The following is a 16,874-nucleotide window of genomic DNA, read 5'->3' as shown; positions in this document are numbered from 1 at the left end:
TTCCCGCGGGAGGCCGCCCTGCCCCGAGCCGTCACGCTGACCTCTCTCTCGTATATAGCGTTCTGGAGTGTGACAGTTCTTGTTCCTGAGGTGCTCGTCCGTTTGGTTTCCTGCTGTGAAGGGTGTCGTGTTTTCTTTCTCCTTTTCCCGGTGCCGTCGGGCGGCGGTTGGGACGGGGCCCTGCCCGCAGAGCCAGCCCGTGGAGCGGACCCCGCCGCCGCTTTGTGTATCTTGTGGTGAATTGTGTAAAAGTGACCCCCGCCTTGGGGCGGCCTCGGGCGGGCATCGCTCCCCGGACAGAGCCGGGGTGTGTGGGGGGGTGTGGGTGTGGGAATTGACCCTGTACCCCCGCCCCGGCCTGGTCTCCCGGTGGCCTGAGGCTGCGGCCCGCCGCACTGCGGGGCCTGTCCCTCCCGGGGCTGGGCGCGGCGGTATTTATTGCTAAGTTATTGCCGGGGCGGCGGGCGGGCGGGCGGGCGTTATTTATTGCTGTACAGAGTGTCCGTCCGCGCCCGCCGCTGTTTTGTACGTGACAATAAACCGCTTTCAAACAGCCCCGCCTGGCCGCTTCCTTTGGGGGGGGGGGGGGGGGGGGGGGGAGAGAGGTCCGCCGCGGCGCTAGGGGGGGCGCTGCCGCACACCGGGGGCGGTGTCGCCGGAAGTGGGGAGGGGGAGGGGGCTGGGCCGCTCTCCCCGGCGAGCCGGAAGCGGGGCGGCCGGCGGCGGAAGTGGGGCGCTTCCGGGGGGATGGCGGCCGGCGGCAGCCTGAGCCGCTCGGAGCGGAAGGCGGCGGCTCGCGCCGAGATCTTACGGCAGGAGGAACAGCGGGATCGGCGGAGACAGGTAACGGCGCGGTTCGGTTCGGTTCGGCTCGACCCGTCCCGTCCCGCCGCCGTGACCGCCCGTCTGTACCGGGCAGGTGTCCCGCATCTGGAGGAAGCCGCCGGCGGAGCGGAGCCCCGAGGAGTGTCAGGCGCTGAGCGAGAGCGAGGACATCGTCCGGGACCTGGAGCGGCGCCGCAAGCGGCGTGAGAGGCTGCGGCGGCGGCAGGAGGAGGTGGGCGGCGGGTGGTACCGGGCGGGCTCGGCACCGGGCGGGCTCGGGGCTCCACCCCCCCACCCCCCCGCAGCCGCTGCTCGGTTTTGCGGGGAGTAGCCCCAGGAGAGGGGAGGGGAGCCCTGCGCTCCGGAGGGGGGGGGGTGATGTCGCCGGTATGGCGGCTGCGGGGGGAGCCCTGGAGTTGGCGGCGGCCGCGGTGGAGAGCGGCTGGGCCCCGTGTCTGCGGCCTCCCGTGTCTGCCCTCTCTTTGTCTCCGCCTCAGCCTTATTTTCAGCGGCTGCCGGGTTCCAAAAGTGCGTTTTTCCAATGCGTGCGGGTTTCCGCGTGTGGGCCCGTCTCTCGGGAGGGTGGATCTGCACGCGCTGCTCTCCAGGAAGCTTTTCCCCTTGGTCTTCCATGGACAACACCCACGTTCTTTTATTTAGAAATCACTTCTGATAATGTTTGTGGGTTTTTTCTGTGCTTTTTCCGGCCTGGCAAAGCCCATATTAAAACTTCTAGGGAGCTCCCTGTTCCTCCGATGGAGCGATGCGCTGTATCGCAGAAACAAGTGAACTTGCCCAGTTGTATTTTCCAGGTTTGTGATGAACCAGAGGAGTTAAAGAGAAAGGTGACCGAGCTGGCAGCTGCTGTCCGGAATGCCAAGCACCTTGTCATCTATACCGGAGCCGGGATCAGTACGGTAGGATTCTCTGGGGGTGAGTGGCTGGAGCTTTGGGAGCTCCTTCAGGAGTGTTGCAATATTGTTTGGGCTGTTTTTGTGGTTTCTGAATGGCTTCGTGGGGTGTGTTCCAAGCGTGGGATGCTGTGTTAACGCTGCTACGCTCCAAACCACGACCAGGACGTTTCCTAATTCGCATCTCGGGGTTGTGCCTGCTGCCCGAGAGATTGCGGGGCTGCGTGGCCTCTGTGAGCATGCACACAACGTGCTCCTTAAACAAGGAGTTCTCCGGTTTTGCTTCATTCAAGTCTTTTCAACTACTTTCGGTGTAAAATATAAAAACAAGTTAGTTAATTAACGTTGTCTGCATTAATGGGCAAGTAGGAGTGGTTATCAGAACTTAAGAAATGACACTTTAATAAGTGTTTGGTTTCAGTGGCCTCTGGGAAATCTGGTTCTGCCTCTTCTCATGTGACATCCATCGCCTTTGTCTCAACTCTGAGACGGGAACCTTATTTCTCTTTCCCTTTTCTACAGTCCATGCTAATACAGAGCACGATTCTGGGCAAGGCATATGAGTGCTAACATCACAAGTGTTTTTGCTAAAGAATGCAGGATGCAACGTGCCAGAAATCAGTCTAGTGAAAATAAGGAAAGCTTCAAGAATTGAGTTCTGGGTAGGGAAACTGGAAGTACCAAGGATTAAAAAGAGTTCTGGAGGGATTCCGTAATGGTAAAATTGGAGTAAATAAATACTGGAGGTGAAAATGAGAGCTCTAAGGTAGGAAAAGAGGTGCAAGAGAGACAGAAAACATATGAAACAAAGGTTTTCCTGCAATTAGGGACCCATTGCACTAGAGAACTTGGAGAGAATGAAAAAGCAGCCATGAATGAGGTATATCTGGCTGTCCTGTGTGAGACCGGGTTAATGTGTTTGTGGACAAGGGGTATGAACCTGCCCGTCAGGCCTGGTTTTTCCTCTCTCGGTAACACAGGCAGCTTCAATCCCAGACTACAGAGGCCCTAATGGCATATGGACGTTGCTGCAGAAGGGCAGGAGCATCAGGTAAGGAGAGGAATTCTGAGCTGCGTAGCAGAAAGCTGATACTGAGGAAGATTAAAGGCAGTTCAAAATTTTTTTTTTTTTTTCCTTTGCTTCTTGTCAGGGCTCCAGACCTGAGCGAGGCAGAGCCCACGCTCACCCACATGAGCATTGCCTGCCTGCACAAGCATAACCTGGTAAGGTATTTTTTCCACATCTCGCTTGTGGTCTAAGTATGATAAATAAAACCCAACGGAGGGGGGGAGGGGAAACACCCAACCTTTTCCTGAGATTGCCTAACGACTGTTTTTACTCAGGTGGCTACACATCCATGTAAGGAAAAGCAGCTGTGCTCACGTACGGCTGAGTTTCGTTAGGCTGGCTCCAGACTGTAGCTCTGGCTGCCTTGTCTTTAACACCTTATATTCGCCTCCCGGTGAGGCTGGTCTGGGCCCCTGGCCACAATGTTGGCCAGATCCAGTAGAGCTCTGTTTAGCAGGAGGAGTCTTTTCATTTAGCTTTCATAAAAGTCTGCTCTCTGCGCTTTCCATCTGTGGGTTCTGCTCTGATGTACGGGGCTGTTGGATGCATCTTGAGATATACGTGTCACCCACGTTTGAGTAATACTTTCAGTCCTTTGCCTACGTGTTAGCTCAGGGTTTTATTCTTTCAGTCCTTTGCCTACGTGTTAGCTCAGGGTTTTATTCTTTCAGTCCTTTGCCTACGTGTTAGCTCAGGGTTTTATTCTCTTCAAGGTGCAGCACGTGGTGTCTCAAAACTGTGATGGGCTGCACCTGCGGAGCGGGTTACCCCGAGCAGCAATATCTGAGCTCCATGGAAACATGTACATAGAGGTGAGCGGCCAGAACAGGGTGAAGGTACTGTCTAGCGGCCTCGCAAGAAGATCATGTGGAATATTGATCTCTCACCAGCTCAGGAAGAATTAGCACAAGGGCTAGCCTCTCCTTAGTTCCTATCTTCAGGCCATCAGGTTTGGGGTGAACTAGTTAGCAAGCGCCAAAACAGAGTGTTCTGTTCAACTCTGTAGCTTTTTCTCTGTACTTTGTTAGTCTTCTGCTTCTGATCATTCTTCCTCTGAAATCCCTCCTGTCACATAGCCTGTAATTCCACTTGCTAGTTGAGGTTTTCCAAACTTTTCCAAGTCGGCATCTGATCCCTGATGGTCCCTTCTACTCCTTCCAGCTTATTGTCCCAAAAAAGTGCTTTTCTTCTGGAGAAGCTCCTGGCCTTTCGCAGGGTAGATGCTGATGGTGTAACTGTTTTGGTTTTTTTTTGTTGTCACCCCACACCAGGTCTGCACTTCCTGTACACCCAACAGAGAGTACGTGCGAGTGTTTGACGTGACGGAGCGCACGGCCCTGCACAGGCATCACACTGGCAGGATGTGCCACAAGTGCGGGGCGCAGTTGAGAGACACAATCGTCCACTTTGGGGAGAAGGGGACGTTGAGGCAGCCCCTGAACTGGGAAGCAGCAACAGAAGCTGCAAGCAAAGCAGATGTGATTCTTTGTCTGGGTTCCAGCTTAAAGGTAACTTTAGAGACTCGGTGAAGATTGTTAGCAGCATTCCCTCTTGGTGATACACCTTGGTGCTGAGCAGTCTCCTCCCAAACAGACAACTGTAAACTCTGGTGTCAGGATTCGCCCACCATCTGTGATAGTCTCTCTTCCTCCCTCTTTCCCCTCCTGGTAATACATTCCTTTTCCTCTCGCTGATACGGTTCGCAGTTACGCCTGCCCGTGGCTGTACTGATCGTCTCTGTTTTGTGGCAGGTTTTGAAAAAATACCCCCGTCTCTGGTGCATGAGCAAACCCCCCACGCGTCGTCCCAAGCTGTATATCGTGAACCTGCAGGTGAGAGCCCTTTGCGCTGGGTCTGAAGGGCGGAGGAGATGGGAGCCGGGGTGGGGGGGCAGCCCCTCCGTGCGGGGCCTGTGGGGTGCGGGCAGGGATCCAGGCCCAATCCCGGTGTCCGCAGCCGCGGCTCTGCTGTCGCTCCCGCAGTGGACGCCCAAGGATGACCTGGCTGCCCTGAAGCTGCACGGTCGCTGCGACGACGTGATGCGGCTGCTGATGGCGGAGCTGGGGCTGGAGATCCCACGCTACGACCGGTGAGCAGCCCGGGGCCCTGCCCGGGGTGGCCCGTCCCGGGGCCGGTGGCCGGTGTCAGCTCGCCCTCACGCTCTCGCCCTCTCTCCGCAGGGCGCGGGACCCCATCTTCTCGCTGGCCGAACCGCTGCGCCCCGAGGAGGAAGCCACGCACTCGCGGAAGCCGGTGGCCCCGCCGCCGGGCGCCGAGCAGCCGTCGCGGGAGGAGGAGGAGGAGGAGGAGGAGAAGGAGGAAGCTCCCGCCCGGCCCGGGGGGTGGCTGGGCCGCGGCTGCGCCAAGGGCACCCGGCGCAGGAAGAGCAACTGAGGGCGGGCGGGCCCAAGATGGCGGCGGGGGCGGGACGGGGCGGGCGGCGGCGGCCCCGCTCGCTGGGCTGCGGGCGGCGCCGCCGGTGACAGCGCGGCCATGCTGCGCAACGGGGCGGCGGGCGGCGGCCCGGCGGGCGGCGCGGCGGCGCAGCGGCCGGTGCGCGTCTGGTGCGACGGATGGTGAGTGGGGCGGGCGGCGGGAATAAACCGTGTTGGCTGCCATGGTGCCTCCGGCTCCTCTGTCAACCGCCGCGCGGCCGGGCCCCGCGGGCGGCTGCGGGACGTGACCGCTCCGCCGCCGGGAGCGGCTTCGGAATGGGCCCACGGTGCTCCGGTTCCGTCCCGGGTGCCCGGGGCTGCAGCCGGACCCGGCGCAGGGGGAGACCCGGACCCGGCACCGCGATCCCCGGCTGGGTCGGGTTATGGCGGTGTGAGGGAACCGCCGCCTCCCCGCCAGCCGGCCGAGGGGACAGTCGCTGCCTGACAGCAGAGACCCCAGACTTTGGAGCCCCGGGACGGTCCCCGTCAGCGCTGCCCGGGGGAAGGTCACCTCCTGCCGCTGCCCCGCGTCCCCGCACTGAGCGGCCGTTGTCTTTCTAGCTATGACATGGTGCACTATGGCCACTCCAACCAGCTGCGCCAGGCTCGCGCCATGGGAGATTATCTGATTGTTGGAGTCCACACAGACGGTAAGAGGTTTTCTCAGCTTTTCACCTCCTGCTGTCTCTAGAATCGCCGGCGAGGATAGCCCCTGAGAGAAGGGAGATGTCCCAATGGAAAGCAGGCTTCTCCCCTGCATCTCCTCAGGGAGCAGCAGCTTCCAAAAGGAAGGCATCTCCCCTGGGTGAAGGAGCGGAGTTGCCCCTTTGGTGCTCCCCAGCTGCCTTTGAGGGGGGATAGGACGAGTGGTAATGGTTTCAGATTGAAAGAGGGGAGATTTAGGTTAGATACTAGAAAGAAATTCTTTGCTGTGAGGGTGGTGAGACCCTGGCCCAGGTTGCCCAGAGAAGCTGTGGCTGCCCCATCCCTGGAGGGGTTCAAGGCCAGGTTGGAGGGGGCTTGGAGCAACCTGGTCTGGTGGGAGGTGTCCCTGCCCAGGGCAGGGGGGTTGGAACTGGATGATCTTTAAGGTCCCTTCCAACTCTAACCATTCTGTGATCTGTGTTCTGTGCTGTAAAAACAACTGAACCGTTTGAAAATCAGTCTGGTTTGCAGGTGCAAACTGCCCCAGGAGACCCCTGTGGTCCCCCCAATAGGAAGCTTCTGGGTACAGGGGGGCACAGAGACCTTTTGCCTTCTTAGTGAATTTCAGGGCTGTTATGCGCTTAGGAAATTAACTGAATTAAATCTGAACTGAACTAAAACTGAACTGAATTAAAATCTTTCCTGATCTAGCTGGGGCTTCCTTCTCTACCACAAGCCATTCCTGGCTGAGTTTAGGCCCACAGTGAAGTTCACCCACCCATCAAATGAGTGTGGCTCCCATAGGTGGGCATCTTCACAGCTGTAGTACACGCTTCTAACTGGGTTTCTCTGTTTCTTGCCCAGAGGAGATCGCCAAGCACAAGGGCCCCCCTGTCTTTACGCAGGAGGAGAGGTACAAAATGGTGCAAGCCATCAAGTGGGTGGATGAGATTGCTCCAGGAGCTCCCTATGTCACCACGCTGGAAACCCTGGACAAGTATAACTGTGACTTCTGTGTGCATGGTGGTGAGTGGTATTTGGAGGCGATAGTTGTGTTAACACAGACCCTCTGGGGCTTGTGTGCTCTTCGTTTCCCTCCTGCAAACCAAGGAACGTTCTGGCCATTGGCAGATCCCTGGTGTATGGAGGCGTGTGCTGGGCAGAATGGCCACTTCTGGCATTCTGGGGAAATACGTCTGTGTGCCAGGCACCCTAAGAGTGGCCAGATCCCCTGGTTTTAGGCATCCCTTTCACTTACAAAGGTGAAACACGTTGCCTGACAGTTATCCTGAGGTTGCCCTTAGCACAAACAGAAATTTGTGCATAGGGAAAAGTCATTTACAAAACTTAAATGTGAAAAACACTGTTAAAAAGGTAAGTGTGCGGAAGTACAATCGTGTTTATATCTGCTTATCCTGGGATGAGATCAGATCTGAAAAGCTTCTCTCTTTATCCAGCTGATAAGCTGTTCAAGGGCTTAGCTGACCGTGTGGTCAGAGTCCTAGTTCTTACTATGAACACTTTTCAGTTTACAGTCACTGGAGAGAACAGGTGTTCTGAGGAAACATTCTTGGTTTTGTACTCTGTCCCTTCCCAGCACTGCTTCTTGTGTTCATTCAGCCTTGCCCCCTCCTCCCTGCCCCTCTGAAGGTATTTTGCTCCTTTAATCAGGAGTAGTCTTTGCACCCATTTTACATATCATTCCTCCTCTGATCCCAGCCACCTGCCATCGGTGAGCCAAGTATCTAATTAAACGTGAAGAAATCATTAATCTTCTATGAGGTAGATATGCTTTTTCACGTGGACAGGGTGATTATCAAATTCCTTGTTAACTTAATTGCCTGCCCTGAACGTGTGTTTGGGGCACATGACCCTTTACTGGACTTTGTGAGAGATTGTGGCAACAGAGATGTGCTTGTGGCCTTTGCTCCAGTTTCCTTGCATTTATCCCCTCTGCCACATCACTCGGTGCTTCTACCTGAGCAATACCCTGCGCGCTGCAGCTTTGCCAGGCTGCGTTTATGCAAAAGATAATAAGTTTTGAAATAGCTGCGCTGAGCTGGGAAGGTGTGAGGGATCAAACCCCCTCTCTGCCTCTCTCCCGGCAGCGTGTTCTCTTCTGCCCCTGTGCTCTCAAGTGAGGGTGTGAGAACTCATCATCCTGCCACCCAACTGTGTGACAAAGAGCACTGTGAGATGGCTGTTCTGCCAGGTGAAACCCAGGTTAGGTTTCCACTTGTGAAGATTTTATGCTATCGCTAAAAGTAGGTGAGAGGTGGTTTTTGTAGATAAGAGTTAGGAACCATGCCAAGGAGGAACCGGAATTAACTCTGTTGAAAGGTGGCTTGATGTCACTGTAGAAGCGCCATCGCTGAGGGGAAGAACTGGCTGTTGGAGGACTGTTTATTTGACTGAAAAAATTGTAACATGAACCAACGGCTTAAACCAGTCCTAGAGAAGTTAAGGTGCTTTTTAATACTGAGACCAACAGTAGCTGTTTGTTGTCATTCAGACAATAATTCCGTCATGCCTGTGGCTGGATTCATCCCAAGGGCAGCCAGCTCAGATTTTCTGGACTATCTAAAAAACACGAGACCCCCTGGTTAATGGTGTTTAGCATCCAGGAATGTGCTTGTCTCCACAGAGCTTGCAAACCCCTGACGTTTCCGTGGGATGCAGGATGGTTCCCACGTGCCTGCCCAGGGATTTGGGCTGCAGGAGTTCTGGTCTGGGTTATGTGCTGGACCTGCTCAGCTACTGCTGTTGTCCTACACCAGCTTTTGGGCAGGAAGGCTTGGGGTGCAGTTCTGAGGCTTTTCTCTCCTTGCAGATGACATCACCTTAACAGTAGATGGCAAGGACACCTACGAGGAAGTGAAGACCGCGGGGCGATACAGGTAACCCGTTGATATTTACCTTCTTACCCTGTGTTGGGTAGAGTTCCTGGGAGTTTATGCCCTGAAGGGAAGTCAGGTGAAACACAGCTCTCTTCAGATCACAGTTTGATTTTGCCGTAACGTGTGTCAGAGCTTCAGTTGCTCCTGCTATTTTGGCTTCTGGGAAGTGTCACAGACTAGCCACTGACTGGCTGGGGCTTCCTGTTCCCAGAAAATGCTAGTTCTGGTCCTGGAGCCTCACTGGGAGTGAGCTCTGTCCAGGGTAAGTTTTCCTCATGCGGGCAGTTGCTGTGGTGTGAAGGAGATGCAGAGGCTCACAAATTAACACTGTATCAAGAGCGGGTAGAAGAAAGACTCTCGGGATGGTCCCTGGTTCGGATTTATCAGGTGTCTTGGATGTTTCTATGGTAACGGTGGGAAGAGGAGAGTCATTTGCTCCTGTGGCTTCTGCTTCACCCTTTGCTTGTCTCCCTGCAGGGAATGCAAACGCACCCAAGGTGTGTCCACTACCGACCTCGTCGGCCGCATGCTGCTCATGACTAAGGCTCACCACAGCAACATAGTGAGTCAGAGGGCTTTGGGTGGGAGTCTGGAGGCCAGGGCATACGGCCAGCTCTTTCCTTTTGCTGCCCCAAGTGGCAGTAGAGCTGCTGGGTCTGGCTCCTGGGTGCACCGAGAACTGGCAAGCGGATTATGGGCAGTGGCAGCAAAACAACCTGCTTATGTTTGCTTAAGCCTGTCTGGGATCACAGTGTGATCTCAGCCTGTGCTGCTTTGGAAAGGTGTGGGGAGGATAAAATCTTTGATCCCTCCTGAGTGGTGTGGGCTTCGGGAACGTTATGCGAACTACAGGCTCTCCTGTGGCTCCTCCGAGGGTGAAACTACATCGTGCAGCCACGTTGATCTACCAGCCCAGTGCTGCCAGAGTTGGAAAGTCCTCTTCCTTCCCGCTGAGCTGCCTTCTTCTGCCTTCTGCTGTCTCTAGTCTTATCAGACCTTTCTTGAGTCTCCTTGGCTCACTACCTGGTAGATAGCTAACCTGACCAAAGGAAGATAAAGGCAGTAGTTTTATGTTGGTTAATGAGTTGAATTGACTTGGTAAACAAGCAACCCAGTGAATGGAATCCCCTATATAACAACAGGGGCAAGACGAGGGACGCACGAGAGAATTCAGGAGCAGAGGAAGATCTTTTAGTGAGCTGAGCTGTTAGATTGGCTCAGACGTGCTGTGTGAGTTCACACCAAGATCTGGCACAGTGGTGCTGTCCGTCTGCAGAGAGCGGTGCCCGTCTCTAGCGAAGTGTCTTTGGGAGAGGAGGTATGCTGTGCTGTTGGGGGCTGCGTAGCGGAGGCAGGACGTAGGTGTGCAATGCCGTCAGGTTGGGCAGGAGCCACCATCACCGTGTGTGCCAGGCTGGGATCAGATAAGGACATTTCATCTGACTCATGCTGGGAGATGGCTCCGGTTTAGATATTAACTCGTTTGTCAGCGTTCAGTGCCAGGGATCAACGATGTGGAGTCTGGGCCTGGACTTCCCGGCACTTCTGCCCCACACAAGCATGTTCTTGGTTGGATGAGCTGTGTGAGTGCTTAAACATTTTGACTCTTTATCTCCCTTCAGGATGAGGACCTAGACTATCGGAAGCACACTGACAACTTTGGGAAGGTAATGTGTGTTGTGGTCGTGAACGTCTGGTTGTTGTCCTGTCTGAGAAGGATTCCCAATGTGCTTTCTGGCCTGTGTTGCAGGATTAGTTTTTTACCCCGCATTTAGTAGTAACCTCAGTAAATGTCTGCTGCCCTGTAAAGTGTCTGCTGTAGTCAGTGAAACAGGCAGGTGTGGCCGCATGGGGCCGTGTCAGCGCCGCCATAGAGCTGCTGCGAGTTGAGCCTTTGCTGGTTTTCTGGCTTGCTTGTAAATTTTTTATTGACGATTCCTTTGGGACCCAGGTGCCCGCATGCAGTTCCAGCCCAGGGACAGCCTCTGTGGATGCTCCTTTGGGTGCTCATGTTTTTAAAGGTGTTGTGTTAGGTCTGGGAAGCATTTAAGTTGCAGGCATGTAGTACCATGCTGTGCTGCAGAATTCGCATGTCTGGTTTTCAAGTACTGGAGTGCTGCTCCTGGGATTCCCTGCCGTCATGCCCAGCTCACGTCTGGGGTGACCTCTGAAGAGGTTGTTTTCCTGGGTGTTGGATTGTCCCTGACTAACGAGCACCTGGACCTACATCTTTTTTTTTACTCACAGGGGGTTTGCTGACTGGGCTGAATCACCCTCTTTGTTCTCCACCACGTCGGGTGTTTTTTGAGCAGGCTTTACGGGCCCTGTCGTTCCAGCATGGCTGTGTCCTGATGCCTGGATCTGGGAGAATGTCTGGGCACCAGGTCCCCGCATGACCCCCTTCTGCATGCTGCCGTGGAATGGCTGAGTTGTCCCTGTTCTTCCAAGTCCTGTGGAGCCCCTGGCTTTAGGGAGCGCAGCAGGGCCCGGAGCGGGTGACTCGGTGGCTGTTTCCCAAAACTGCCACATGGCGGGGATAAAGCTCCGTCTTTGGTTTCACCGGCGCTGGGCTCTGCAGCTCCCAGTCTGGTGACCTCGCCAGGGGAATGGGTAGCCTTCGGGCTTGCCGAGAGCCTGGGTAGGCTGTGTGTTGTCTCCATGAGTAAGCCTTGCCTCTCCTGCAAATCCCAGCCTGCCCTGTTGCCTTCCTTCTTCCTGAGCTTTCCTCTCGGCATTTCCTTAGCTGGCTGTTGAGGGGATGATTTAGACGGTGTTCAGTAGAGTGAAAAGGGATTTTGTGAGATTGCATAAATACTTGGTGTCAGGAATATCGAAAGCCCAAGCTGCTGAGAGCCATGACACTTGCTGGCAAGTGAAGGCTGGTAAATTGCCTGCAGCTGCGTCATGTGTGTTGTCCAAAGCCCCTCCGTGAGCCTGAAATGTGGGGGGTGTGTTTTCCCAGGGGCCAAAAGGCCACAGTCCCTGGACTGGCGTCTCGCAGTTCCTACAGACATCTCAGAAGATCATCCAGTTTGCATCAGGGAAGGAGCCACAGCCAGGAGACACTATCATCTACGTGGCCGGAGCCTTCGACCTGTTCCGTATCCTTGACTCTGCTTTGTCAAGAAAACAGTGTTGGTGTTTTTGTTTGATGTTTTCATGTTTTGAGGCACCGGACTAGGATATTTACCTCTTTTTTTTTTTTATCTTCCCTTTTTTTCCCCTTCTTTTCTGTAGGTGTGCATGTGAGGGAGGAGGCAGGAGTTCTTAGTGGCAGTTTCTTAGTCAAAGGACACTGAGAAAGGAGCTACAGCTCCTCTCTAGAGAAATTTGTGGCTGTTGGAGGGTTTCAGGATGACAGCTGGACACCCTCCACTCTTTGATGCTCACACTGTGGTCCCTCTGAGGACTGGCTCTTGCAGACCAAGTGACTGCACAGGGCATCTAGAGCAAATGCTGCATCCCTGGGATGGTCTGTGAGGTGTTGTGCCAGAACACCTGAAACAGGTAGAGATTCTGGACAGAGGAAAGTTGCGTCCATGTGAAGTGGAGCTGAGATGGTGTCTTGGCTCTTTCCCAGAACCTGTGGAGCCCAAGGAGGGAGGAGGAAACTGTTCTTAGGACATAGACAAGAAGTAATGCAAAAATAAAATCTTGGGATTCCTGTCTCCCACTGTAGTTTTTCAGTGCATCTGTTTCTGTCTTCCTTTCCCTATTTTCCATGGCAGCTTCTATTCCTTAAATCGGTCTACAGATATTGGGCATGTAGATTTCCTGGAGAAGGTTCACCAGCTGGCAGAGAAGCCCTACATCATTGCTGGGCTGCACTTTGATCAGGTCTGTATGTAACATCTAAAGCCAGGGCAGCTCGTCCCCTGTTCTTTCTGAAACATGCAGGCTGTGCTCTGGAAGACAGGGATATGTTGGCCAATATGGGATTTTTGTGTTGGGAGACAGTGAGAGGGAAAGGAGGTTGCTTTGTCTCTCTTCTAATTGTGCCTGGTGCTTTGTCTTAGGAAGTAAATCGCTACAAAGGGAAGAACTATCCCATCATGAACATCCACGAGAGAACACTCAGCGTCTTGGCCTGCAGGGTAAGTGCCAGTAGGGTCAGTGCCTCCGCGCTGCTCCAGAAATCACCTGGGGCTGGGTGGTAGTCACCTCAGCCAGCTCCTGCGTGAGTTCTTGGTGTGCGCTGAGAAGGCAAAGGCAAGACTGATCCCTTCAGGCTGCCCGAGGGGCTGCATGCTCTCGGGAGGAATCGCTGGGCCCCTCTGTTCTCCTGGTGAGTGCCAGCTGTGGAACCCCTCCACCTCCGTGGTGGATGCCTTGCAGAGAACTGCTCTGCTGCGCTGCTGTGTTCTTGTAGGAAACTCCGCTCTCTGCAGCAGGGGAGGAAATTCCTGGGAAAGAAATGTGGGGAAACGTGTGCCCTGAGCAGTTAACTTTTGGATTTGCTACATATGGAGTAGCAGAAAACATATTCTTTGGTGGAGCAAAAAGATCCTGTGTTACAAGGAGCGGCTGCTAAACCCACTTCCCTCTTCCCTTTGAGTTCTTGACTCTGTAATCACATGACCTGCTCGAGTCTGTTTAGGAAGCAGGCTGGCCTCTGTTTTGGTGGGTTTGTTGGGTTTTTTTCTTTTCAAATTTGGACTCTCTACCTGGTTTATTTTCTAGTATGTCTCAGAAGTGGTGATTGGAGCCCCCTACGCTGTCACTGCTGATCTGCTGGATCACTTCAGGGTGAGAGTCCTTACGTATAGATGTACATGAAGATGTTGGGTTGTGTTGTGCTTGGGGACCTGAAGGTGGTGCAGGAAAGTACAGGGGTGTAGAAGAGGGATGATCTTGCAGAGCGGGATTATAGGGAGCTCCGAAGAACTGCCAGGCCTGGTACAGGAGGGGGACTTTGCTGATCTCCAGGCTGCGCTGCCGGGAAAGCCCCTGTCATCTTTCAGGTCTTGTCAATGACTTTGTGTCCTTCTCCAGGTAACACTTGTGTGTCATGGGATGACTGAGGTGGTGCCAGACAAGGACGGTTCTGATCCATATGAGGTAAGCTACAGGCTGCTGTTGTCCGGGCTTCTTTGTCAGCGTTTGATAGATACCGTGTGGATTTGTTCATGTTCCTGAGCTGAGAATTCGTATTGCAGAGGGTGCTCCCCAGGCAAGTCCTTGGCAGGTGATGCTGTTTTTCATCCGCCCCTGAGGGCAGCTGCTTGGAGCAGAGCCTGTAAATCATTCACAACAGCTCCATTCTCTTACTCACTGTTTTGTTTTGCCTGTTTCTGCTGCCTTCGTGGCAGAATGAGAAATCCTGTAATCTTTGCTCTCTTCTGCCAGACCTGGGCAGCTCCCCTGTAGGTGAAGCTTTGCTTTCAGCAGTGATTTATTCTGCCCCCTTGGAGATCGTTTTTTGTCGTGCCTGGCTGGGTGCCCACAGGACCTGCCGTGACTTCTGCTCAGCTTTCGCTTCCGAGCTGTGAACCCAGAGGTCCTGCGTGTTTTTCCGGGGCTGAGTCCAGTGTGTTTGTTCACAGGAACCGAAGAGACGCGGCATTTTCCAGCTGGTGGACAGTGGCAGCAATCTCACCACGGACTTAATTGTGCAAAGAATCATCAAGAACAGGTTGGCTTTCTTCATCTGCCAGTTCTGTCTCGTACTGTTCCATCCAGCTTGTCTGAGGGCTAATAACTGGGATCTAACGGGAAGAGAAGGGCTTATCTAAAGGCACAGAATCAGTGAAATGGTCCTTCATCTTCCACAGCTTGGGCAAGCTGCTTAAATGTGAAAATACTGGACTGTGCAGGAAAAGGAATAGCTGAACTCTGCTATGTCAGAACGTGCTTCGCAGCATGTTTTGTTATTTTCCCTCCTTCTCTATTAATGACAGAATTGCCTTGCTGTGTTCTTGGGGATTTAGCATGTTCCTTCTTTCAAGGTGTGCTCTTTTAGGCCTGAGCCCTTCACCTTCAGTGACCTTGGCGATATCACGGTACTAAGTGGTCTGTCCCAGGACAGACCAAGTGTGGACGAGCAGCATCTTCTTCAGAGGGAGAAATAAGTCATGTTTGGCCAGTGTGGGAGCCTGGGGCTGCGGGGTGGTGGTAACAGTCTGGTGAGCTCTGGGAGCTGGCTCTGAGGGGAGTCTGGGGGTTCCTGGTGAGGTTTCTGCAGTACCCTCAGAACAAAGCAGCATAGGAGAAGGCAGTGCTCCCCTGCTCCAGGTGCTTTTTGTCCACTAGAAATATGGGTGGATGAGAATCTCATGGCATTTTGTGGTTGATGCAGGCTGGAGTTTGAAGCCAGGAACCAGAAGAAGGAAGCGAAAGAGCTGGCAGTGTTGGAGGCCATGAAGAGATTGGAGGAGGAGAAGCACTAGGCCGGCAGAGGGCCGACGTGTGGGTCACTGAGCGCTGCAGCCTCACCCTCTTGGGGAGCAGAGAGCCCTTCCAGAAGGGACCCCGGAACGGGGACACCGCTGCTGGCGTGTAGGATGTGCTATCCTACCCTCTTCTGTCCTAGCTCCTCCTGCACTAATTATGCAGACATAACAAGTCAGGATCCTGCTGCCTAGCTTTTCCTCTGTTAATCAGCCCCCAACCCCTTTCCCAGGAGGAGATTCGACAAAAGAAAAACAAAATGGTTTTAATTATAACTAATGTTTTAACATGTTGATGTGCTTTTACCTTCTGCCATTTCTGGCTTTTTAGTAGGGGGGAAATGGAGCAGCCGCCCAGGCCCCCTCTGCCCCTCCGGGTCCGTCTGTCCTGACGGAGTCTGTGTCCCAGAGTGGCCCGTTGGGTGGTGAGGGGGGGTGGCTGGACAGACGGACGAGAGCGGCCTCCCCAGGGAAGGGATGTGGCACCCGCGGTTCCTCCTGTCAGTCCTCGGTTAGGGACACTGGGCCATCGCTGTGCGGCTGCGGGAGGTGCCCACGGGCCTCTGTGTGAGAACCAGACCCAAAGCTGCTTCAGGTTGAGCTGGATCAATCCTCTCTCCGCTCTGGTGCCGGTGAATCGTTTGTGGCAGCTGCTGTGAGGGACGGGTGGCCCAGGGACCCTCAGTTCTGCCGTTTTCCCTGGTGGGTTTGAGGGATTTCTGGGCACGCTGGGGGCTCTACCCTTTGTGAGGCAGCAGGACCCGGTGCTGTGTGTAGACGCTGCTCGGAGCCCTCATGCTGCTCCTGCCGGTGCCCACCTCATGCCCGGCGGGTCGTCCAAGGGAGGGACTGAAGTGTCAGGGCTGTTGTGTGAGGGCTGGGGCGCAGCACGCGTGGCCCCGCGGGAGATGCGGGGCTGAGGGAGACGGGTGCTGGGCTGAGCCCCTTTCTGCCTCCAACATTCCAGGGTGCTGTGGTGGCTGTCGCTCCCCGCGCTCTGCGGGACGGTCCTTCCACCCCGGTTCTGTTGTTCTCTCTGTTGTAAACTTCTGTTGCTGATCATTAATAAAACATTGACAAGTGCTGTGTTGGTCTCTTTGGGGCTGGAGCCCGGGTGGCAGAAAGGGGACAGTCCCTGCCTGGAGGTTTCTCCTACAGCAGGTGCTCCTGGGGTTTCTGGTGGGAACTGGGGAGAGGCTACTGTGGCCCGAGAACAAGCCCGTTGCCCTCAGGCACTGGGACACGTTGGGTTTGTTCTGGTGCAGGGGTAAGGGATCCCTCTGGCAGAGGCAGCCGTTTGTTTTCCCTCTGGGAGGAGGTTTTTGCTGAATTCGCTAGAAAATTAACTAGACTGTGTGAGGGGGTCTGGTCTTTGCTGTTTTCTGGGTTTTTATGCTTTCTGGACTCTTAACATTACAGCAGAATTTGCACTGGGAAAGTGAGTGTCCCAGCAGTTTGGTGGGCTCGTAGCTGTGGTGGGTATGGAGGGAGGAGGTGACCTGGTGAGTGGTGGGAACAGATCAGCTGTGGAGCTCGGGCTCTCAGGGCTGTGTAGTTGCTAATCCCAGAGCCTGCGTTTGCATATTGACATTTCAGTAATGAATGTGTCATCCGTGACAAGAGCTGAGACACCCACCTGCGTGGGAACGCTCCCACCGAGCCCCCGGCAGGAGGGACCGGAGAACCTGGAGCCCCTCGGGTGCCTG

General features: G+C 54.6%; 2 protein-coding genes across 4 annotated transcripts; both read left to right on the top strand.

The window, feature by feature from the left end:
- The first annotated feature begins 747 nt into the window (after positions 1-747).
- On the top strand, positions 748-5,199 carry SIRT7 (sirtuin 7). Its single transcript, XM_074160296.1, has 10 exons — positions 748-843; positions 920-1,057; positions 1,638-1,742; positions 2,717-2,787; positions 2,888-2,960; positions 3,519-3,617; positions 4,077-4,313; positions 4,557-4,637; positions 4,788-4,894; positions 4,986-5,199. The coding sequence occupies exons 1-10, from the start codon at positions 748-750 to the stop codon at positions 5,197-5,199; spliced, it is 1,221 nt and encodes a 406-aa protein (XP_074016397.1).
- A 75-nt stretch (positions 5,200-5,274) lies between these two features.
- On the top strand, positions 5,275-16,252 carry PCYT2 (phosphate cytidylyltransferase 2, ethanolamine). 3 transcript variants are annotated; one of them, XM_074159915.1, is made up of 13 exons: positions 5,275-5,381; positions 5,802-5,890; positions 6,750-6,911; positions 8,716-8,782; positions 9,260-9,344; positions 10,405-10,449; positions 11,745-11,883; positions 12,537-12,619; positions 12,799-12,876; positions 13,463-13,528; positions 13,775-13,840; positions 14,326-14,414; positions 15,078-16,252. In XM_074159915.1, exons 1-13 carry the CDS (start codon positions 5,299-5,301, stop codon positions 15,166-15,168), a joined length of 1,143 nt encoding a protein of 380 aa, XP_074016016.1. In that variant the 5' UTR covers positions 5,275-5,298; the 3' UTR covers positions 15,169-16,252. The 3 variants fall into 3 exon arrangements, with proteins under 3 accessions (XP_074016016.1, XP_074016015.1, XP_074016014.1); XM_074159914.1 differs by lacking the exon at positions 6,750-6,911 and having other exon boundaries at positions 5,299-5,381; XM_074159913.1 differs by lacking the exon at positions 13,775-13,840 and having other exon boundaries at positions 5,299-5,381.
- The last annotated feature ends 622 nt before the right edge of the window (positions 16,253-16,874 follow it).

Source organism: Numenius arquata, chromosome 17 (genome assembly GCF_964106895.1).
Source record: "Numenius arquata chromosome 17, bNumArq3.hap1.1, whole genome shotgun sequence".
Lineage (NCBI taxonomy): Eukaryota > Metazoa > Chordata > Aves > Charadriiformes > Scolopacidae > Numenius > Numenius arquata.
Note: the sequence above shows the minus strand (reverse complement) of the source record. Positions and strands in the feature narration are given on the sequence as shown.